At 39.6% G+C, this 24,490-nt stretch overlaps 1 protein-coding gene and 1 pseudogene across 1 annotated transcript; both read left to right on the top strand.

The window, feature by feature from the left end:
- Positions 1-14,647: 14,647 nt before the first annotated feature.
- Positions 14,648-16,027, top strand: TCIM (transcriptional and immune response regulator). Its single transcript, XM_045459697.1, has one exon. It carries the CDS (start codon positions 14,761-14,763, stop codon positions 15,082-15,084), a length of 324 nt encoding a protein of 107 aa, XP_045315653.1. The 5' UTR covers positions 14,648-14,760; the 3' UTR covers positions 15,085-16,027.
- A 3,904-nt stretch (positions 16,028-19,931) lies between these two features.
- LOC123596344 lies at positions 19,932-20,418 on the top strand (annotated as a pseudogene).
- Positions 20,419-24,490: the final 4,072 nt, after the last annotated feature.

Genomic DNA, 24,490 nt, shown 5'->3' with positions numbered 1-24,490 from the left:
GAGATGGACGGACTAGGAGAGAAATATATTTGTGGGCTGGGGACAGAGTAGGGATGGAGAGGAGAATCTGTGCTAGGATGTAGAGTAAGCTGTTGAACAATGTTTAAAGTAAATGCTATCCATCTCTCTGAACCTTGCTAAAGTCTCCATCTAATGCATGACTCTGTCCTTCTTGACTCTATTAATTTGTCTTCTCCACCATAGAGCACACCCCTCTCAGTTTTCTTGGGTCCCACGCAGTTGCAAAATCATGAACATGCATAAAGTTTTCTTTCAAAAGTCTTCTGCATTTACAGGCATCCTGTGGAAAAACAGGGACCTGGACCACACAGAACTGGAACAGCCACTCTATCTCAGCTCCTCCTTGTCTTGGGAAATACCTACCTTCCCTAAACCTGAGTTTTCTCACAAGTTCATGGAGTTGCTGTGAGGATTATGTTAGATAACATATGTAATATTCTATGGGTAAAGCAGCACACGAATGCAGATGTAGTAGAAAAGGGAAGGAAGACACAGAGGCCGGTGGATGTAGCATTTTGGTGCAATGGCTCTCTGTGGTTTGGAATACAGACAGTTCCAAGCAGGATGTAAGGGCCATCTGGCTGCGATATCTGTCTTCCCATTGATCACCAGGGTCAATACGGCTGATCTGGTTGGCTAGGTGGGTGTCCCCTTCCTCCCTCAGTGCTCCATGTGTATCCCTGCTGAAGCTGCGTGCTTTGTCGAGGACAACCTTCCCTGATGGAGGAGGACCATTCACGGACAAGTGTATACATGTAGCCGCGCTCCCCTTCTAGAATTTCCAAACAAGCTCTCAGTTCCACGCAAAAGAAAAAAAAAAAAAAAAAAAAAAAAAAAAGAGAGAGAGAGAGACTGTGAACTAGTGAGTAACTGAACCTCAAGTTCCACAAATGTCTGACTCTCTCTCAGCATTCTGGTGACAAATTGGAAAGTGTATGAAAGGTGTCTGGAACAAGGGGAACTCATGAAATAGGACTTCATTTCCCTCTTTCCTCTGCCCAGACTTGGAGCCTTGTTTGCCAGAATGCTGATTATTTATGGCCATCATCTATCTCATGCCAAATTCCAGACAAGGATTTTTTAGACTTTAGCTTTTCTCCAGAATTGTTCTTAAAAAGGAATTAATTCACCCTCTCCCACCACTATCATCAGAACAAAAATAAGTGGTAAGTCAACAAAGAAGCAACCCCCAGGGGTATAGAACAAAATTAGGAGAATTTCCTATTTGCCTCCTTTAAATGATGACTGTGTGGTCTGGACCAGAGGATATATGGACAGTCAGATGTCTTATTGTCTCTTGCAGTTCTGCAAGTCTCTGAAAAACTGAGTCTCTGGATCACTGTAGCCAAGCAGGCTTCAGAGAAATAATAGCAAACATGCAGAGATGAGCTGAATTGAGCCCTACAGCCCAGGACTCTGCCTCACCCACATCTCTTTTTTAAAAGACTCTGTAGCCCTTGTCATTTCTAAAATGGAATGATTAGGGCATTTGGATTTAGTGTAAGGAGTCCAGTAACAAGGCCATTCTCAAAATACCAGTTAAGTTGATGGTGCAATCTGAAGTCATTTTTCAGTTTTATTGGCTTCTGGGCAAGCAGAAAACTGTAAACTAAACTTCAGATTTAGACTTATCCCATTATTCCCTCTTTTTTTTTTAATGTGTCATCTTATATCAGTGACTTCCTGCCAAGAGTACAAAGAGGAAGGAAGGTGAGGACACCAGATCAGCCATATTCTGCTTTTGCACAGCCTTAACCTCTTCTGCATCCCCAAGGACTTGGGGTTCAGAGAGAAGCACAAAGGGCCAGTGAATGTGGAACCTCACAGCTGCTCATGGTGCAGCTTCTGGCCTTGTTTCCCTACTTCCTTCTGGCTTGGGAGCTGGGTTTGGGGGTGTGTGAATAAGTATGCCAAGAAATGCAGTCCACTTTGGGACACAGAGGCCTGACTAGACCAGGGGAAAGTCTGGGAACTTGGTGTTCTGAAGTGTCTTTAACGTTAGACAAAGAAAGTGTTGGAAACGAGCTGGGAATTAGTGGTAGAGACCCACCATCATTCAGTTCAAGAGAGCAAAACTCAACATGGTGCTGTGGACATTTCTTCTGAAAGAGCAGAACTCAACATGGGCATCATGCAACACATATAGTAGGCCCTCAACATATATTTTGTGATTTATTGGTAACTACTATTGGTCAGGTGGATAATCTATTAAGCAACTGAGTAGAAATTGGGACCAGAAAGGAGAGCCAGGTGTGTGCTTTCATTGACTATAGGAAGCTGAAGGTCTACCTTGTGTTAGGAGAATATGGTTTAAATGTTAATACGCTCTAAAAGCTACCACAGGAAGTTATTCGGATTTGCCTTAAAGTGTAAAGTGCTGATTCTCAATCCTGTTGGAGAGTAGTTTGAATGGGAAGGGAAGGCTTTTGTTACCTGAAAAGAAGAAGGAGGAGGAGTCTGAGAGACTCAAAATAAACTCTGTCCACTACCCAAGTTTGCAGGACATCAACCATTGGTTTGTTTTAACCCTTGCTTCACCACCAGAAAACAAAAGACTCTTAGAAAATTGCCTCATCTTCCCAAATCTAATCTGTTAAATAGGTATGTTGGTGCCATTCCGGTCACAAAACCTATATAATAGGACAGATGGCATGGCTCTGCCGACAGTTCAATTTAATTCATTTTTATTACTAGAAGAATTATTTAATGCACAGGAGAACTTAGAACACAATTAACCAGAAATAACATTTAACAAGATGTAAGAGCATGTGTAAAATACTATACTTTGAAAGAAAAAGACAAAACACGTACTAAGTGTATGTCACAGTTTTTTAAAAAAATATATAACAAAGTTTACACATGCTTAAGGGCTCAGTAAATATTTAGTTAGTATTTTTCAGTGACTGTGGACTGGACAAATTCTTCAATGCTCAAAACAAAAACAGAACAAGTTCAGGGACCAGAATCCACTTCCTCTGCATTTGAAATATAAAATCTACAATAAATTCTTTTTTTAAGTTTATTTCTTTATTTTGAGAGAGAGAGAGAGAGAGAGAGAGAGAGCGAGAGAGAGCTAGCAAGGGAGGGGCACAGAGAGTAGGAGACAGAAAGAGAACCCCAAGCAAGCTCTACACTGCCAGCAGCGCAGATCCCGACGCAGGGCTTGAACCCAAGAACCGTGAGATCCGTGACCTGAGCTAAAACCAAGAGTTGGATGCTTAACCTACTGAGAAACTCAGGTACCCCAAAATCCGGAATAAATTGTTATTAAATGCCGCTCTCTGAATGGTCCTGATGCACATGAAGACAATAAATGCTGCTTTCCCTTCCTTTCCTGGCTGTCTAAAAACTTGGATAGTAGTTTAGGTCTACTTAACTCTCTGAGTAGGAAAGTGGGCTTATCAATAGGAGACAAGCTTAGATTTCACAGACATTGTGCAGTTTTCCCAACATTTTAAGGATTCTTGTATCCGTATGTCAATAAATAGTAAATTAGCTGAGGGTCAGTTTTTCATCCCATGCATTTGAAAACAGGTGGCAGTTGAGTGTCTTGGGAATCTGTTTGGATCTACTTTGTCAACTTTCACCCAATGCTATTCACAGTCTCCACCCCATGCTTAGCATCACCATCACTGCCTTCTGTCACAGCTCCCTTCTTAGTACTTGCTCTGATGTCACTGTCTCTGTATAAATAGTAGAGGGAACACTTGGGATGTTTGGATGAAGGACAATTAGGACTGATCTACATATATAGTATTTGTTTCTTTAGGACATAGCAAAGGGGGAGGCTTTCAAAATAAAAACATTTTTTATATTGAATAAATGAACAAAAGAATGAATGAATGAATGAAATGAATGAATGCCTGAATGGTCTAAACTATTAAGATATTTTTATGTGGTTCTACAATCTATTTCTAGAGACATTTAAAAAAATCCACAAAATGAGGGGTGCCTGGGTGACTCAGTCAGTTGAGTGTCTGACTTTGGCTCAGGTCATAATCTCATGGTTCATGGGTTCGAGCCCCCAAGTCAGGCTCTGTGTTGACAGCTCAGAGCTTGGAGCCTGCTTCGGATTCTGTGTGTCTCCCTCTCTCTCTGCTCCTCCCCTGGTTGCGCTCTGTCTCTCTCTCTCTCAAAAATAAATAAATAAACATTTATTTTTATTTATTTAGAAAAAAATTTTTTAACGTTTATTTTTGAGACAGAGACAGAGCATAACGGGGGAGGGGCAGAGAGAGAGGGAGACACAGAATTGGAAGCAGGCTCCAGGCTTTGAGCCATTAGCCCAGAGCCTGATGTGGGGCTCGAACTCACGGACCGTGAGATCGTGACCTGAGCTGAAGTCGGATGCTTAACTGACTGAACCACCCAGGTGCCCCTAAACATTTTTTTTTAAAAATCTGCAAAATGATCGTAGTAATGGCAGCAGTACTGGAAGGGCTATCATTCCAGGGTGACCATATTGAAGGTCTTTCTTATATTTTGACAATTGTCAAAAACAACAGGTGCAGCAACATAACAACTAATTTACACAAACATTTATTGACGAGAGGGATGACTATGTCCTCTGCTCATCATTGGAAAGTTCACTTCATTGTCTAGTTCAATGGTTTTCAAACTGAAAGCTGAGACTCATTAGTGAGTTATGAAATCTGTTCAATGGGTTGTGACCAGCCCATTTTTCAAAGATGAGAGGATAGAATACAGCAGAATGGATGAAATAGTGCATAAAATTAGTAAGTTTAATTGTCTTTTTGGAATTTGTGTTTTAGTTATATATATACATTTATATATATTCATATATATATGTTCATTTATATATATATGTTCATATATATATATGTTCGTTTATATATATATATATATATATTCATGCATAATAACGGAAACAAAAATGTTACATACTTTTATATGTCTGTGTAACTTGGTGAGTATGAAAATAAAATAAATAAGAACAGTATTGATTTATTCCCACTACTTACATGGCTCTACAATAAATGCCTGCTAAGTGGTGGCCCTGATTGAATGTTCTCACTGTTTACTCTCTCCTTGAATAAATGTCTGTATTGTACCAAATCAAAATTGGTCTTCCTGGAGCTTACTTTTTGTATTGGCCTTATTTCCACCCATAGGCACTCTTCAGACAAGCCTAATTTTTCTTCTGCATAACAACCCTTGGGTATTCAAACCGGATGTAAGAATTTGCTTCACATTATGAAGAATTCTGAGGCCCCAATTGTCCCTCATTGACTTTGAGAGCCTTCACTGACCAGATTTCTCTTTATGCCCTCTACATTCTTGGCAAGTCATACAGAATGAGGCCGGTCTGCAGGGAGAGGAGCCAGATGTGACTGCACCCTACTCAGGAAAAGAAAAGAGAGGAGGAGCTTTAGGAGTGACCACGTGTATTCTTTGCAACATGACTTACAAAATCTGGGAAGCCCATGCAAGCAGTCCCCCTTCTGCTAATAGTTCCAGTCTGAGAAAGAATGAAACTTGCCAACGTCACTACTCTCAGCCAGAAGCACGCATTGAGGGGGTGGGAGCTAGGAGTGGGAGGAGGTGGTTCATGAAAACTTATTTTGGCTTTAGTCATAGATTATAGAAACACACATGCTACTATAAATATTCAAAAATATCTCATGCTCACTTCCTGGGAAAAACATGTTAGTTTATGTTCACAACTGTTTTCTTTCTAAAGAGGTTATAAATACCAGGAGCTCAATATCTGAATCTGAACAGCTAATTAAAATTTTTAAAAAGAAAAGCTTATCTTCAGTTCTTTTTTTAGGAAACATTGCAAATATAGTCTGATGGTTAAGCAAAGACAGCTGTTTCATTTCACATGCAAAAGCATCACTTACAAAGAAGCACTTTTTAAAAATGGTCTTGGCTATAATTCTCTTCAATAAAGTTGTGGATTTTTCCCCATATTTTGACTGAAAGGTTTTGAAAATGCATTTCCTCAGTTTGTTATTTTTTTTAATTGGTATTTCTCCAGAATTTATAATTAGTTCCTCTCCATGATCCAAAAATAAATTTCAGAATTAAAGTTTCTAAATAAAACTGCCATTCTTTCTCATCAGCAATAATTAAAGATTGAAGATACATGTAATAAGATGTACTGGAACAAAAATGTTTGGTGATTAATTTTAGAAAGGGATTAACCACAACCATCAAAGGAATGGAAGTCTAGAATAGGTCTTATAAAAAATATGGAATATAATAAAGACCCTTAAAACTATAACTGAAGAGGATGACCACCGTTTCAGCTGTTAAGTACAGAAAAATGCAGAAGACGTCAACATTCTATCACAGGAAACAACAGCCACTGAGCAGCTATTTCATTTTTGTGTCTGCTTAGCCCTCTCAAGACTTCAGTATTTTTCTTATGTAATAGTTATGTAATAACTATTTATTGAAAGTCGACTTGGTGCCAGGCATTGCTGGGTTCTGGATTTATGCATAAGTGGTATAAGAAAAAAAGCTGCAGTCAGTGTTGATTTCTTGACAATTATTACTGAGAAAAGATAAAGAATGAAAATTACATTTTAGACTCTTCCTCTGAGTTCTAGATTCATGCATTTCAGCTATCTTTTTGGTGCTTTCTCATGCATGCTGATTTACTGTGTACATGATGGAACTCTGGATCTTTCTCCCGAATCCAAACCCTCTTTCACCTTTCCCCTATCAGCCTTCCCACCAAGGAACCCAGGACAACCTGGGAGCAACTGTTGACACTTAGCCCATTCTCTATCCAATTCACCATCAAGTCCCTTAAAGTTCATTTCCCAAATGCATTGAGAATAATCTGCTTACTATCTGAAACCATAATAATTGTCTTTAGCTGTCTTTGATGGCCCGAAAGCCAAAATAATTAAAAATAAATAAATAAGCCCCAGCAGTTCCCCTTCCACACTTAAAACCTTTAAAAGACTGCCCATTGACTTAGAATAAAATTTTAAATCTTTAACATGGCTTTCAACACTCTCCTGTACAGCATTTGGAGCCTGTCTACCAAATCTAATATTGCCTTTCTCTAATCTCCTTGTTGGTTTGTTTCCAACCTGCATTGTCTTTAATGTCTGTTTTCTTGCCCTTCAAACTCATTCTTACCTCAGTGTCTTTGCACAAGACTCTTTTCTCCATCTGAAACTCCTTGCCCTGCTCCTCTGCTTGTTAATTGCAATAGTTACTTCAAGTCTACATCTTCTTAAGAAAATCTTATTATGACTTGAACAATTGAAATGAAGCCTCACCTTGTTTCTTCCTTTATATGACCTGATTTTCATTTTCTAAAACTTGTAAAAATGTTCTTCATATCGGGGCGCCTGGGTGGCTCAGTCGGTTAGGCATCCGACTTCAGCTCAGGTCATGATCTCGCGGTCCGTGAGTTCCAGCCCCGCGTCGGGCTGTGTGCCGACAGCTCAGAGCCTGGAGTCTGATTTGGAGTCTGTGTCTCCATCTCTCTCCACCCCTCTCCCGCTCATGCTCTGTCTCCCTCTGTCTCTCAAAAATAAATAAATGTAATTAAAAAGTTTAAAAAAAATGTTCTTCATATCTTGTATGTTTATTTATTTATCTAAAGTCTCTTTTCTTCTCTAGACCTCATGTTCCACAAACACAAGGATCATGTCCACTTGCCTCAATGTATCCCTCAAGCATATGGCACTCTACCTGGCACATAGTAAGTATTCAACACTTTTTGTGTAAATGAACCTATAAATCACTGAATAAATACACGAAAAAGAAAATCAAAGACAATTTGGTAGAATTTTCAAACTATAAGAAATAAGTAAATAATGAACATAATCAGGAAGCTATACAATAGTAAGGAAAAAAAAAATGGGATTTAGGATCAGAAAATGAGAGTTCCAGGTCTGGCTATGTCATTTAACTAACTCTAAGATTGCAGAAATTTATCTCACTTCTATTATACTCAGTTCTCTCATCTGTAAAATAGGGACAATGATACCAGAGATATTGTGAAAGTCAAATGAGATAATGCATGTGAAAGCACTTTGTAAATTACAATGCTGTGAGAAATTTTTGTTGCCAAAACAAAAATGTCCAGGGGTAATTTAATTGAAGTATAAGACACAAAGTTCTAGTTGTTGGCTACTCTACGTTTCTTATTCAGGAAGTTGCTAGGGAGGTAAGTTGGTAGAGAAAGGCAGTCTCGATGTAAATTTTGTGTGCTTTCTTTCACTTATTTGGGCAATAATTCAGTATATTTTCATTGGATACATTCTATGTACCAGTCACATGCATTTATATCTTCAGTGCTTTAATAAATATAATAATATGTCCTAACTTTTTTTTGAGAGAGAGAGAGAGAGCGTGAGCAGGGGAGAGAGGCAGAGGGAGAGAGAGCAGCCTTCATGATGCAGGGCACGATCCCAGAGCCCTGGGATCATGACCTGAGCCAAATCAAAAATCAGACAATCAACCACACAGCCACCCAGGCTCCTCGCAAGTCATAACTTTTTGTCTAAAAAGGTAAACCTTGGTGATACAAACAGGAGGGGCAAGTAACACAGCAAAAGTTCAGGAAAACCTTCCTGGAAGAGATTTGGGGGCTAAAAAGCATTTGCAAATGAGTTCCCTTTTCACCACTTACCCTAGGCAGGTTGTTCAGCCCAATTCCTTGTTTGTGGTGAAAACGGAAGTCAATAATAATTGCCTTTAGCGTTGTTATGAAGAGTCATTGAGGCATTGTCCAAAGAACACTAGGTATACAGGTCACTCATTGTCCTCGTTTTCACAAATCTCTTCATCAGACATAGAGCCAGCCAAGCACATGTATTACTGGCAAACGGAAACTCAGTCTCTTGGTATGATGAAAAAACACTGGAAAACTAGCTTCCAGAAGAAACTACGCATGCTCACAAGTACTTTCTTTAAGCAGTCTTCATTAGATCCTGTCTTTACTGAAGAAAGCAAAAATTCTGTAAGATGTCTATATGATGTGGTTCCATTCACAGGCAATTTGGGAATCCTTACCAGCAATTTTTTTAGATCCTGTTGTCCACATCATTCACTGACAATATTTATACAAAGAAGGGAAAGGACAGGGTGACCGCAGTAAAAGGCTTTCCAGGCACTTATGGATTTACCTTTGGCAAAGACCATCAGCAAATTATAACCTTAAGGCTTGTATCACGTTTCTGGGAAACAGAAACTGACATTGTTTCCCTGTAGATGGTCTTGCCCTCTGAACAATTCTGAAGCTCCTTAATCTCTCAACTGCATCTGAATGCTTCTAGGCAACACTCAAGGAGAACTGCTCAGTGTCATGTAGAAATGTTATTCAGGCCTTTCAGTGCCAGAGCTTGTGGATGATTTGAGAGCAATGCAGTATGGAGTTCAGAACCATGGGCTTTGGTGTCAAATAGCCCTGGATTCGAGTTGTCTCATCAGAGCTGAAGGATTTGCAGACGAAATTAGTTTCCTATTGCCACTGTAACAAACTGCCACATATTTATGGGCTTTAAACAACACAAATTTATTATCTTATAGTTCAAGAGGCCAGAAGTCTAAAATGCACATACAGTGATGTGTTCCTTCTGAAGGATGCAGAGAACAGTCTGTTTCTTTGCCTGTTCCAGTTTCTAGAGGCTGTCTACCTTCCTTGGCTCATGGCCCCTTCCTCCAACTTCTTCTAAAGTAGCAGCATAGCATCCTTCTCTCTCTCTTTTGTAAAGACTTTTGTAATTACATGAGCCAACCAGATAACTCAAAATAATCTCTCCATCTCAAGATCTTAATGTATTTACACCTGCAAAATTCCTTTCGTCATATAAGTCCCTTTTGCAGTATAAGGTTTCCTTTTGCCTATATTCATAGTTTCCAGGGATTAGAACAAAGACATTTTAGGGGTGCATTATTCACCTAAAACTGGGAGCAAGTTGTCAATGTCTCAGTTCTCTTATCTATAGCATGAGGATTGCATATAGTTTCATATAGTTCCTACTATAAAGGGTTGTTATGGAATCAAATAGAATTGCACACATGTTATTTGATATTACTATGAAGAAATATTAAGCGATCCAGGAACTTTAGACACAGTAATGAGGAAGAATAATCCGATTCCTGTTCATGGTGGAACTAGACTTTTTTTTTTTTTTTATTTTATTTTTAAGTAATCTCTATACCCAATGTGGGGCTAGAACTCATAACCTCAAGATCAAGAGTCACATGCTTTTCCCACTGATCCAGCCAGGCACCCCAGTGAAGCTAGACTTTACATGAATACTTGGACAAACAAATGTATGCTTCAAAACTGTAGCAAGGGCTACTAAGGAATAGTAAATGGTACTTTGGCAAAGAGAACTGATCCACCTAAGTTTAAAAGAACCAGAGGACAGGGAAGCCCCTCTGAACAAGTAGCTTTTAGCTGAGATTTTATGAATGAAGAGGAGTTACCTAGCTGAGGTAAAATGTAGGAGAGAACATTCCAGAAAGAGGAAAAATATGTGCAAAGACCTATGGCAGGAATAAGTGTGATGTAATCAAGGAATTGGAAGGCATAAAAGCATGGGGGAGAGTGACAAACTGTAATGTTGTAGAAGTAGTCGGAACCAGAGCAAATCAAGCTCAAAAAAGTTATGTTAAGGGGATGCCTGGGTGGTTCAGTCAGTTAAGGATCCAACTCTTGATTTCAGCTCAGGTCATGATCTCACCGTTCTTGAATTCAAGCCCCACACAGGGCTCTGCACTGACCATGTAGAACTTGCTTGGGCTTCTCTCTCTCTCCCTCCCTCTCTGCCCCCTCCCCATTTGCATTCTCTCTCTCTCTCTTTCTCTCTCTCTCTCAAAATAAATAAATAAACTTTAAAAGAAAGATTATGTTAAGATTTGGGGGCTTATCCTAAGAGTAAAAGCAAGAGTGGTCTGACCAGATTGTTTATTAGAAACTATTTCTCTGGGTGCTTTGCAGAGAATGGAGGACAGAACTAAAATCAGGAATGCCAGGAAAGAAGTTGGGTTTAGTCTAGGTGACAGAAGACAGTCTGTCGTAGACTGACGGGGCTTCTGAGGAAGCACACCCTGAGAGGGGATGAGCAAGCGGGTGATTTATTATGGAGTGTTCTTGGGACCAGTGCCTACAGATAGGAAAAAAAAAAAAAAAACAGGTTTGGGCAGAAGGAGGTCTCAGCTGACCCTAAAAGATCCTCTGAAGTGTGCGTGACCCCTCAGACTTGGGGGTCATGGAAGTGGACTTTACATCCTCATGTTGATCAGTCATTAGATGCAGCTGCATGGTGGGGGGGTGGTAACCTTCTTCAGTGGGGGCAGTCCCCGAAGAGGGCTGACAGAAGAGCATCTGAGGAAACCTTAAATGGAGATAAAAGTTGTGCACAGCGGCATCCACCATATGGAAGCTTGTCCAACCAATGGAGAGACAGGGTGCCTGGGTGGCTCACTCTGTTAAGCATCCGACTTGGGCTCAGGTCATGATCTTGTGGTTCATGAGTTTGAGCCCCGCGTCAGGTTCTGTTCTGACAGCTTGGAGCCTGGAACCTGCTTTGGATCCTGTGTCTCCCTCTCTTTCTGCCCCTCCCCCCTCATGCTCTATCTCTCTCTCTCTCAAAAATAAATAAACATAAAAAATTTAAAAAAATAAACAACGAAGAGAAAGTGGATAGATTTGAGAAGTATTTTCTAGATACAATTTATATACATCTAAACCATATGTGTGTGTGTATATATAGAGAGAGAGACAGAGACAAAGAGAGATCTAGATAGTTTAGATAGGAGAAAAAAAGAGAGGAAGAAATCAGAGATTATAGCTGGGTTTCTGACTTTGATAATTGAACAGCTATTTGTACCACATTTGCATTTATTTGTATTGATCACTTAGTTAAATAAATGAGTATATACCTCAGAAGACAATGGCATGCTGGAATTAAAATTTGAGAGTAATCAGTTAGTAGGGAATAAAGGCATGAGCTCTATACAAGTGGCCTCAAGAAAGAGCATAGCACGAGAAGGGTGGCAAAGCCCTAATGAAGGTGGATTGTGTAATGTTTTGGTACTGTGCTTGGCACCTCGGAAAATTCAGTACAAATCCTTGCTGGCATAATAATAACTTTTTAACAGTGAGGAAAATGAGTATATTTTTAATAGCCACAAAGATGTGCCACATATGTTGGTAAGCCCATAGGCAACCCATAGGCAGCAGATCATAGGGTTCTTCCACGGGAAAGCTGGAGCAAGCAGTCATGGCCACGTCCAGGGGGTGAACACCAGCTCACCTAGAAAGGTCTTTCAAAGAAGCATCCTTCAGGAAGAGAGCATGTTGGGCTCCTGTCTGTCTTCCGTTCCTCACATCAGAGCCTTCAGCAATCCTGTTGACTTGGCCTTCACGACACGCCCAGAATCTGATCAGCTCTCGCCACCTGCATGATGACCTCGCTAGTGGGGACCTTCATCATCTCTTGCCTGGATTATTTTGACAGCCACATCACCAGTCGTTTTGCTCCTCGTGCCCTGCTTGTCTCCCTAAAAATGTATCCTCTACTAAGAAGTAATTTAAACTATAAGTGAAATCATGTCATTTTTCTGGTTCAAATTCTCCAAGGCTACCCATGTCCTACAGAGTAAAAGCTCAATCCAGAAAAGAGTCTTGCGGGTTGTACTCGGTCTTTCCTTGCCTTTTTCCCCCATTGGTGTCTCCTCCTGACCTCCTGTCCTTCCCTTCTTCTCTGGCCAGTCTGCTCCAGCCACACTGGTCCCCAACCATTCTCCATACACTTAAGACACACTCTTATCTTCCAGCCTCTGAACTTGCTGTACCCTTTGCCCACAACACCTGTCCTCTAGATGCCTCCACAGCTAACTCCCTCACCTCCTTCCAGTCTCTGTACAATGTCACATTAAGAGAAACTGCCCCAGAATATCCTGTACAAATTTCAACCCTTCCCTTCCTCTCCTGTACAACTTGGCCACACTTTTATCCACAATAGGTAGTAGTTTCTGACATCATCTAGGTTATAAATGTATATTCTATTATCTATTTCCTGGTAGAATGTAAACTCCATTAAGGTCAGGTAGGGATTTTTGTTTGTTTGGTTCAGTTTGTTTGATTTGGTTTGGCTAACTGTTATATTTCCAATGCCTAAAACTCTTCTAGCTAAAGTAGACTTTTAATAAATATTGATTGAATTAATGAGTGAGTGAATGAATGGATATGTACGAAGAGTCTAACTCAATTTTCTTTTTTTTTAATTTTTTTGAAGTTTTTATTTATTTTTGAGACACAGAGAGACAGAGCATGAGCAGGGGAGGGGAAGAGAGAGAGGGAGACACAGAATCCAAAGCAGGCTCCAGGCTCTGAGCTGTCAGCACAGAGCCTTATGGAGGGCTCAAAGTCACGGACTGTGAGACCATGACCTGAGCTGAAGGCTGATGCTTAACCGAGCCACCCAGGTGCCCCTAGTTTAACTCAATTTTCTAGTGAGGTGTCTTCCCCAAACTCTCTCCCCTTGTGCATTTTCTAGACCTGATTTGACTAATGAGAGGAAACTCATGAAGTTCAGCCCTGCTTCTGTAGCTCAGGCAGAAGGTTCACACAGAGAAGTCTCTAGGGCCCTTTGAAGTTGACATCTACCATTTGATTGCATGTAGGTGTTCCACACATCAGTGGGGACACTGGCTAGCTGAATATTGTGGAAGGTGAGGAATTTAAATTCTTCCAAAGAAATTTAAATTCTTCCAGAAAAAGGTATTGCTCTATGTCTGGGCAGCGCCAAAGTAAATATTAAAGGAAAAAATCAGCTCATTTCTTTGAGTACTATATTTGTAAAGCACCTGATTGAATTTCCCTCCCCACGTTTTTGTTTTTGTTTTTGTTTTTGTTTTTGTTTTTGATAGGTACTATTGTTGATACATGAAGAAACCTAAGGATATATTGTCTGTCACTATCAAATTACAATATTGGGGCATCTAGCTGGCTCAGTGGGTGGAGCCGGAGAGTCTTGATCTTGGGGTTGTGAGTTCGAGTCTCCATCTTAGGGTTGTGTTGGGTGGTGTGGAGATTGCTTAAAAATAAAATATTAAAAAAATAAAGAGTAATAAATTACAATTTTATTCAGTGATTACAGATTAGCTCTTGTGCACAGTCTCTGAAAGGTCACAGTATCAGGGTGTGTCATGTAAGCGTTTTGTAGGTAAACTCCCCTTTAAAATCAGATGTACTCCAGACTGATGTCCTTGATTCTTCAGCTTCCTCTCAGCAGCTGTGGAGTGGCCCTGGATGGGGATGTCCAAAGGGCGCAGGCATGGGCTGCCAAATGTTTGGAATACACTCTAATGACTTCAGGAATTAAAACTTTCCTGTAGTTAACAGAAGCCTTTGTTTCAGTTGTTGTTGGGAAAGATTTTGAGAGTCTAAGCCACCTTGTTTGTGTCTTATCTTTGCCCTTCCCTGGTTTTGGCTATTTTTAAAAGAAGGACCCAAGCCAGTATAATCCTATTGCCACAGATGAGGTAAAAAGAAATCCCCACATCCCTGCTCTATCAGCAAGCACAGCTTTTGACATTTTGCACAAGAACAGGATATTGGCAACTCAACTGTTAAACTTGTCTGTGATTATTCTTCCTTGAGATCACTCTGATGTCACCAGTGTAATTTGAGCCTGGAGCTTTTGTTCACACTTTAAATAGCAGTCCCGGAATGATTTTGCTACAGACTCTCTGGAGAGCCCGGGAGCCGAATTCCCGAAGATCCTCACGTCGATGAAAGCAAGGCAAAGCCACCAAGCCACCATCACCATGTCCACCTCGCTGCGAGTGAGCCCTTCCATCCACGGCTATCACTTCGATACAGCCTCACGGAAGAAAGCCGTGGCCAACATCTTTGAAAACATAGACCAAGAATCTCTACAGAGACTTTTCAAAAACTCTGGGGACAAGAAAGCGGAGGAGAGAGCTAAGATCATATTTGCCATAGATCAAGATCTGGAGGAGAAAACACGAGCCCTGATGGCCCTGAAGAAGAGGACGAAAGACAAGCTTTTCCAATTTCTGAAACTGCGGAAATATTCCATCAAAGTTCACTGAGGACAAGAGGATGGATAAGGACATTATCCAAGAATAGACATTTAAAGACCGAGAGGGTTCGAGAGACCCTAACACACGCAGCATTTTGTTGCTGCCCTGCGAGCTTCTCTTCCATCAGGACTGCAGAGGCTGGAAAGGAACAGAACAAATCGGTTACAAAGACTCCAACCAATTTCACGCCTGTGCTGTTACAGTGGAGAACAAAATGCTTTCGACAAGGATTTGAAAACTCTCCCTGAGGGAAAGGACCGATGCTGGTGTCAGGAGAAGAGTCTGAACAGATGTAATGAGGACTGAGGCTGAAGATAACAGAACGCTGGCTGTTATGGGCTCTTAAGGCTGAAGAAAGAACTGCAGCCAGGGTCTCTTTCTCAGGCCCTAGGACTTAAATTCAACCTGAACTTTTTTTTTTCCATAATGAAAGTGGGTAGGAAGAGGGAGGAGGGAGAGGGGGAAACAGGGAGAGAGAATACTCTGCTCCGATGTTTACTAAATTTTTTATTTGAGTGTTCAAAGTGTTGCCAAATTTCAATGTTGTCTATTGGTATAGGTTTTTTAGAGATCAGTAATTGATTATTTATTTGCATTTTTTACAGTGCCTGAAAAAGTGCACCGTAAGGGTGTAAATTACAAATTATGCAATACTTCTAACAGCTCAGTTAGACCACCTTCTGGTTTATAAAAAGTTTATATACATTTCAAACTGGTTAAACAAAAGTTAAAATAATGGGGTCTTTCATAAATCCAAAGTACTGCGAAAAAATTTTATAATTTTTTTATCTTCTAATGCTAAAACATAATCTAATTAGATTTCTTACAGTTACTGCAGTAAGCATTAGGAAGTGAGTATGATATACTAAATAGTTTATAAAGATGCTATGGTTTCTATAATTTATTATACAAAACAAATGATATGCAACTGTAATAAATTATTATAAACTTAGCTGCTCTTGGTCTGTGATGATTGGTCTCAAAGGAAAAAGTAGGATGGTTAATATTTATTATTATAAACTATTATGAACCTTTGTAAGGATTTTGCTCTAAAAGTAACATATGCTTTTAGAGTAGCTTTACATTAATTGTCAAACTTTCAAAACAAATTCTTCAAATATCTAAGAAGTTTCTCTGTCCCAACTTTAGAACTTTAGAATACAAGATATAGACAGAAATTCATTGACTGCCTCATCAAGTGCTGTTTATATGTCCATTGAGAGTGAGTTTTAAAAAAACCTTTTTCACCATATTTTTGAAATTTTTCCTTTGTGTCTATAGAGACTATACACACACACACACACACACACACACACACACACACACACATTTATTTCTTCCAAAACAGTATATTTTGGGGTTGGAGTCCAAATTAGGATCAAGATTCTGTGGGTTATCAATGTTTATTCCATATATACCAATATGGGAATAACATTACAGCCATTTTTATTTCCTCATAAAATTATAATAAAATCTTTCTAAGAAAGCATACATCAATGCCTGCTGCACTTTCCTAGCACACAGAAACAAAATTTCCCAGAAATTAGGCATTTTAGAATGTCTACAGAGGTTTCTGAAATTTGCTGATTGTAGTGAAACAAAACAAGTGGATAATAAGTGAATAATTTAAAATCTTCTGGGAGAGTTACAAGTCAGAATTTTAAATAATCAATTTTTAATAAGGGAATGAAATGGTCAAATCTATTTTCAAATGTCATTGGATAAGTTTACTGAAGATAATATAAAATCACTCCATTAAAAAGGAATTTTTACATAAGAACATCCATGAAAGCCACAAATTAATATGCAGAAATGTGTGTGTGTGTGTGTGTGTGTGTGTGTGTGTGTGTGAATTTTTCTGGAAGGAGTATTTATAATTTCTATCAGATTTGCAAAGACATCCATGACATCCAAATAAAAGAAGAATAAAAGAGGAAGGCTGTCAGGTGGAAGGCTCAGCTCGTCATGGTATTTGGTGTTACCAGAGCAGAGACTGTAAAGGAGTCTTCTGCTCCATGATCTTATTTCCACATGCTTGCAAACTAAGCTTGCTTAATGATCTCACCTAAAGTCTTCTTTTCACATGCTAAGAATAAGCTTCCTACCTCTGATCTGGCTTGTCAATGACACATTTTCACTCTCTGTCTAGAATTAATCCTCCAAAGACGTTAAAGAACGACTTGGGAAGGAAACTTCGTAACTAACTCCAGAATCATACTCCCTGTTTCCTATAAAAATGTTTGGCTTATATTCTTTTTAAAGACTTTACACATATCTTGGGTGCTGAACATAGTTGAAAATTTGAATTTATTGCACTGATGCATTACTATATACTCTGCCTCTGCGGTTTTCTTTTCTTTTTTTTTTTTAATTTTTTTTAACGTTTATTTATTTTTGAGACAGAGAGAGACAGAGCATGAACGGGGGAGGGTCAGAGAGAGGGAGACACAGAATCTGAAACAGGCTCCAGGCTCTGAGCTGTCAGCACAGAGCCTGACACGGGGCTCAAACTCACGGACCGCGAGATCATGACCTGAGCTGAAGTCTGCCGATTAACCGAGCCACCCAGGCGCCCCATGCCTCTGTGGTTTTTAATAGAGAATAATGTTTGTCTTATCCACTCTGCAAATTAGCATGTATTAACTTAGTTTTCTTGCAATATATTATCGTTATTTTCTGATTGCAAGACTATAACGTGGGAAACACATTTAAAAGCGATTGGGATACGATCCACAATAGTGTGGACAAGAATAACTCTTCTAGTAGATTATTGCACAAGCATGCTGTTTTTCTCCATAAATAACAAAAATCAGAATCAATGTGATTACAAAAGGGTGATTTTTAGCTTCATAATGCTTTCATCGTTTAATGTGAGGTGTACATAAACATCATTAGAACAGGTAGAACCAGTTCAATTCAGAAATCCTTCAATGGATTTGGCACAGGGATGGCCAAACATTTCTAAAGACACCTCATTGTAATAGAAGATATAAAAGCAAAAGCAGCAAAGGTGAAATAGCTCCTTAGTAACACTAGTATTATTAGGATCATAATAACAACAACTACATTTCATTGAGTGTTTACTATTTGGCACGCAATTTTCAAAGTGCTTTTTATGCATTGAATCAGTACTGTGACATAAGAGCAAGTGTGTGCATGCATGTGCTTATGTGTATGGTGTAAATGACACAGAAGCACAGAGAGACGAAGTCACATGCTCAAGGACACACAGCTAAGAAGGCCAGGAATCAAATCCAGGGAGCCTTGCTCCAAATCCTCATTTCCAGCCACTAGGTAGACTGCTTCTCTAGGAGAAACTTAGCTCCTCCTTTTTTCCTATAAAATGACAATCACTTACATGCTAGTAAGTCAGAAAGACAGGAAGGCATGGCCTCTGAGAAATCACTTTTATCTGCTCTGAGACTCTTGTCTGTTTATTTGGCACTTGCTCTATACAGGGAACTTCATGGTTTAGTCATTTAAAATTTTTTCGCATTTACTTATTTTTGAGAGAGAGAAAGAGACAGAGCATGAGCAGGGGAGGGGCAGAGAGAGGGAGACACAGAATCCAAAGCAGGCTCCGGGCTCCAAGCTGTCAACACAGAGCCCAACTCGGGGCTCGAACCCATGAACCGTGAGATCGTGACCTGAACTGAAGTCAGACACAAGCACCCCCATAGTGTATTCATTTTAATTGTATCAAAGAGTCTTAAATGTAGCCTTTCAAGTCTTCAGTTAAAATGACACCTGGGTTAACACTTGGAACAAAAGATCACATGTAACATCTCTTCCCATTGTCAGTCAGCATTTTGGGTCTCCATTTGCTCATTGGGGGAAATCAGAAACTGTAGATTCATGATTTTATTCCCTCAGAGAAGAGCTCCTGTGTTCATCACTATGGCCCATAGCAAAGAGGGTTTATATCTATAGGAGCCTCCAGTAGATGGGATTTACTGATAAAGGGGCCCAGGGTATAACAGTGCCTGCTATTTCCTCCATTGTTAGAGGGTAGTCAGAGGATGCAATTGATGTTCCCTTGGAAAGCCTAGTCTAATAAACAAATAATTAATCCACAGCCAAGGTATTACATGGCTTTTCGTAGTACCTCATCTACCCTTCTAAAGTCCACATAAGGGTTTCCCAAAACAGCATGTTACTTAGTCACTCCCTTTCTTGCACATAAGGAGTTGTAGAGTGGAATTAGGTGTATATCTTATACATTCATGCAACAAAAATATAGTAGGCACCATATGTGTGGGTCCCTATGATTGGAATAGATCCCTGTTCTCCTTATCAGAGGAGCCAGAAAATATTTTAAAATAAATATAAAGCAGTGAGATATATAATAGGAGTTTAAACAGGATGCTATGAGAACACAGGTGTGTGTGTGTGGAGAGGGGGGTTTCTGTCTGTGTGTGTTTGGAGGATAGCAGAAGTGGAGGAAATCTAACCCAATCTGGGGAGATCCTGGAAGAGTCCATGGAGAAGTTTCAATGTAGGATTTAGTAAGGAGAGTAGACAGGGAAAATTTGATCTCAGTATCTGGGTATAGTGTTTGCAAAGGAAAGAAGGCATGAAAGTGTGAACTGTCTGAGAATTTCTAAGCAATTCAGTATAGCAGGGGCCTAAGCATTTGGGGGCAATAATTAAAAAGGCAACTAGGTTTTAAATGACAAGCTTGAGTCTTAATTTTATTCTGAAGGTAATAGAGAATCATTAAGGACCTTAAATAGAAGAGTGGCATTTACTGCCTAACTACTCTGCATCAGACCCCAGGAAAAGGTATGATTAATATTTTGAAAAATAATATACTCCTTTCTGTCTGGCTGCAGCCAGCATCTGACGGGTAAGCCAAGATGGGAGCTTACAAGTACATCCAGGATCTATGGAGGAAGAAGCAGTCTGATGTCTGAGTCCATTTATTGGACTTGTGTGCCATGTGGTGGCCACAAACGCCCAGTCCCTAAGGGTGGGACCTATGGCAAGCCTGTCCTTCATGATGTTATCCAGCTAAAGTTTGCCCAAAGCCTTCAGCCTGTCACAGAGGAGAGAGCTGGATGCCATTGTGGGACTCTGAGAGTCCTGAATTCTTGCTGGGTTAGTGAAGATTCCACATACAAATTCTTTGAGATTATCTTCATTGATCCATTCCATAAAGCTATCAGAAGAAAGCCTGACACCCAGTGGATCACCAAACCAGTCCACAAGCTCAGGAAGATGGAAAGGCTGACATCTGCAGACCATGAGACCCATGGCCTTGGACAGTTCTATCACACCATTGGTGGTTTTCACTATGCGGAATATAGAAGACACAATACTCTTCAGATCTGCCATTACCACTAATAAAATAATTCTTATAAAATTCTTACCTAATAATGTACGACAAAAAAAAAAAAAAGAAAGAAAGAAAGAAAGAAAGAAAGAAAGAAAGAAAGAAAGAAAGAAAAAGAATGCACTCTCTGTCTAGCAGCTGAATACACGGTTAGATTTTACACTGATTTCTTCCAGAACTCTGTTGCCTCGCTGTTGGTCTACTGAAGTGCAAAGCCATATTGGACCTTTGTGGCTCAGTAATCAATCGGCAATTATGTGGAAGCTGAGGTCGAAATAGAAGGGATAATGAAGAAAAGGGTTGGGAGGCCAGATTGGGGAAACTGAAACTAGTATATTCCTTAATTAAAATGTTTTAATCTAAAAATAAATTTTAGTGTTTATTTTTTAAAGAGAGAGGGACAGAGTGCAAGCAGGGAAGGAGCAGAGACAAAGGGAGACACAGAATCTGAAGTAGGCTCCAGGCTCCGAGCTGTCAACACAGAGCCTGATGCAGGGCTGGAACTGACTAACTGTGAGATCATGACCTGAGCCAAAGTCAGCTGCTTAACTGACTGAGCCACTTAGGCGCCCCTCCCTAATTAAATTTTTAAACTATGTTTGACCTTATAATAGTCTTATGATTTAACAGATATTATAAAGAAATGGCTCCTAAGTTCTCTCTTCACTTACATAACTTTTCTACAAAGTTTCCAGATATTTTAAGTGTTTATTACTGATATACACAAATGTGTTCTATTTTAATGTATGTACCCATTGACAGTGGTTTGGTTGGTTATGTATTAGCAAAACCATCTTACAGAATTTTGGAAATAGACATCCTGTTCCAATATGGTTTATCAGTGATTCAAAAAAGTCAGAAATACTTTTGTTGAGGAGCCAAAGAGTTTTGTTGTAGCCACCTTTCTCCTCCCTCCCCCTTATGAACATTGGCTTTCTGTGTGCATGTATGTGCACGTACATACACATGCATAAACACACATTCACACATACATGCACACATTGACATATATGCACACACATACATATATACACATATGCACACCTATATACACATAAATACACATATATACACACATGCACACACAAATACACTTATATACAAACATGCACACACAAGTACACATATATACACACATGCACACACAAATACACATATATACACACATACACACGTGCACATATGTACACACACACACACATACAAATACCATTTACAGTCAGTTTGTGTTCTTGAGCCTTTATTTCCTCATCTGCGGGCAGCAGCATGGTGTTGAGCCAACACCACCAGACTGAGGCAGAGTTCTGGGGTTTTTCCCAACTGTGCCTTAAGCAAATTTCTTTTCCATCTCTGGATTTCATCTGTAAGGGGAAAAAACTTAGCTCTGACTGGACCATGTTTGTGACCTCTTCCAGATTTCAGATTTGACATAAATGGGAAATAATAACTCTGATGCCTTACACGGTAGGACTTCCTTCTGGATCAAACAGTATTCTATGTGTGGCAGGAATTTCTCTTAAATCAAACAAAAGGGTAATTAAAAAGTTTTGATCATTAATCATGGTTCCGAAGGCAGAATGTGAGGAAAATAACTTTCGGTGGATCCATCTATGTTTTTGAAGAGCCTACCTCTTCTTTGGTTGTGGGTGCCCATGCTGGGCCAGCTGGTGATAGTTGACTATCTCTTCCACATCCATGCAATGAAGGAGTCACCGAGACAGCCTCCACTGTTGGTGAGAATCACAATCACCTATAGCATTTAAATTTTTTTTAATATTTATTCATTTTTGATAGAGAGACAAGAGTGTGAGGTGGGGAGGGACAGAGAGAGAGAGAGAGAGAGAGAGAGAGAGACAGAATCTGAAGCAGGTTCCAGGCTCTGAACTGTCAGCACAGAGCCGGACGCAGGGCTTGAACTCATGAACTGCGAGATCATGGTCTGTGCTGAAGTTGGATACTTCACTGACTGAGTCACCCAGGTGCCTCTCACCTATAGCATTTTAAAGATACAGATTCCTGTTCCCAATCACTCTGGGCATTAGGCCCAGTAATGGGTGTTCTTACAAAGTTCCACAGTTAATTGCAGAGAATGTCAGATGTAGGAGACCATTTCTTTCTTTTTTATTAATTTTATTTATTTTTTAAAACTTACATCCAAATTAGTTAGCATATAGTGCAACAATGATTTCAGGAGCAGATTCCTTAGTGTCCCTTACCCATTTACCCCATCCTCCCTCCTACACCCCCTCCAGTAACCCTCTGTTCTCCATGAGTCTCCTCTGTTTTGTCCCCCTCCCTGTTTTTATATTATTTTTGTTTCCCTTCCCTTATGCTCATCTGTTTTGTCTCTTAAAGTCCTCATATGAGTGAAGTCATATGATTTTTGTCTTTCTCTGACTGACTAATTTCACTGAGCATAATACCCTCCAGTTCCATCCATGTAGTTGCAAATGGCAATATTTCATTCTTTTTGATTGCTGAGTAATACTCCATTGTATATATATACCACATCTTCTTTATCCATTCATTCATCCATGGACATTTGGGCTCTTTCCATACTTTGGCTATTGTTGATAGTGCTTCTATAAACATGGGGGTGCATGTGTCTCTTTGAAACAACACACCTGTATCCCCTGGATAAATGCCTAGTAGTGCAAATACTGGGTCATTGGGTAGTTCTATTTTTAGTTTTTTGAGGAGACCATTTCTTATGTTACAGTTGGATCTTCTGTTGATGACATTTCTTAAAGAAGACTTAAAGAGGGTTTGATTTTTGGCATTAAAGTTTTTCTTACTATATTGACTCTGTCCTTCACTGAAAAATCATGTCCACGTAAGAACATATGTTGAGGAAAGTATAATTTCTCTTGAATTTTGATAATTGCCTTGTGTGTAGACTAATGCTTCCATATCTTCTTTGTGATTTCTTTCCTTGAGTTTCAGTCTGATATTTGTCTACTTTGATACATATGTGTTTTGCCAGGAAAAATCTGCTTCCTGTCACTACCTTCTCTTTTTATTCTTCTGCAATTTGTCCATGTTATTTATGCCTAGGATTTATCATTGAAAAATATTGGAGAATCCCACAGATCCCGGAAAGCCATGGGAGCCACAGTAAATAGAAGTGCTGTGTAGAAGTATCTTTCCTGACTGATAAATGTAGAACAGCTTTGCGGGCAGTTGTTTGCAAACTTACTATTATCAGAATCTCCTGGAGAACATTTTAAAATCCAGGTCCCTGGATTTAATGATTCAGAATTTCTGGGGCTGGTCACTTGCTATTCCTGTTCTTAAAACACTCCCCAGGTGATTTTGCTGCAAAATCAGATTGAGAACCACTGACCTAGGATTAAAGTCACCAACTGTGTGCAGTGTGAGCATGTGGCTCATTTTATATCACCCATGTCTCCCCATGAACATTGCGGGCTTCGATACATTTTTGAATAAACTAACTGTTGACTCAAGATATGATTAGCACCTTATCCTGTAATACATTATTCCTATTCTTTCTCATCTAATCAAATACCATAATTTTCCCTTTGCTCATAAATTCTAAGAAATCTCCTGATCCCCATTAGCTAAACTTCCATAAGGCACATAAACTTAGCAATAATAATACATTTTCCAAATGAATAGAAGGCCTTTCTCCCCCTGCCCCCCTCCATAAATATATTTACTACTTGCCTGCTATCCTGAAGAAATCATTTCTTAGGCAAATTATTATTTTTAATGTTAGTCTTTAAAAAAGGAAGGTTTAGCACTAATCACCAACAATCACTGATAACTTAGCATACAAGCACTTAATAAAACACTTTCTTCCTAACAGCAAATAGCCTCCACTGAGATAACGCGGTTTTAATTTTAAGGGGAGAGTGGGTAGAACAGGAAGATTGAAACCAGGGATAAGCGGACGTCTGAAATTGGTAAAGGAGAAAGCTTCCTAAGGTGGTAGTGTGCTAAAGAGAGACATCTTCTCCCAACTTTTCGTAGCAGTGGTCTTGGCTGTCAGATGGCTAGATCGTTCAACGTGTGGTGTAGGAGACAACAGAAAGATACAGAGAGCTATGTGGAGGGTGTAGGAAG

Source organism: Leopardus geoffroyi, chromosome B1 (genome assembly GCF_018350155.1).
Source record: "Leopardus geoffroyi isolate Oge1 chromosome B1, O.geoffroyi_Oge1_pat1.0, whole genome shotgun sequence".
NCBI lineage: Eukaryota > Metazoa > Chordata > Mammalia > Carnivora > Felidae > Leopardus > Leopardus geoffroyi.
Note: the sequence above shows the minus strand (reverse complement) of the source record. Positions and strands in the feature narration are given on the sequence as shown.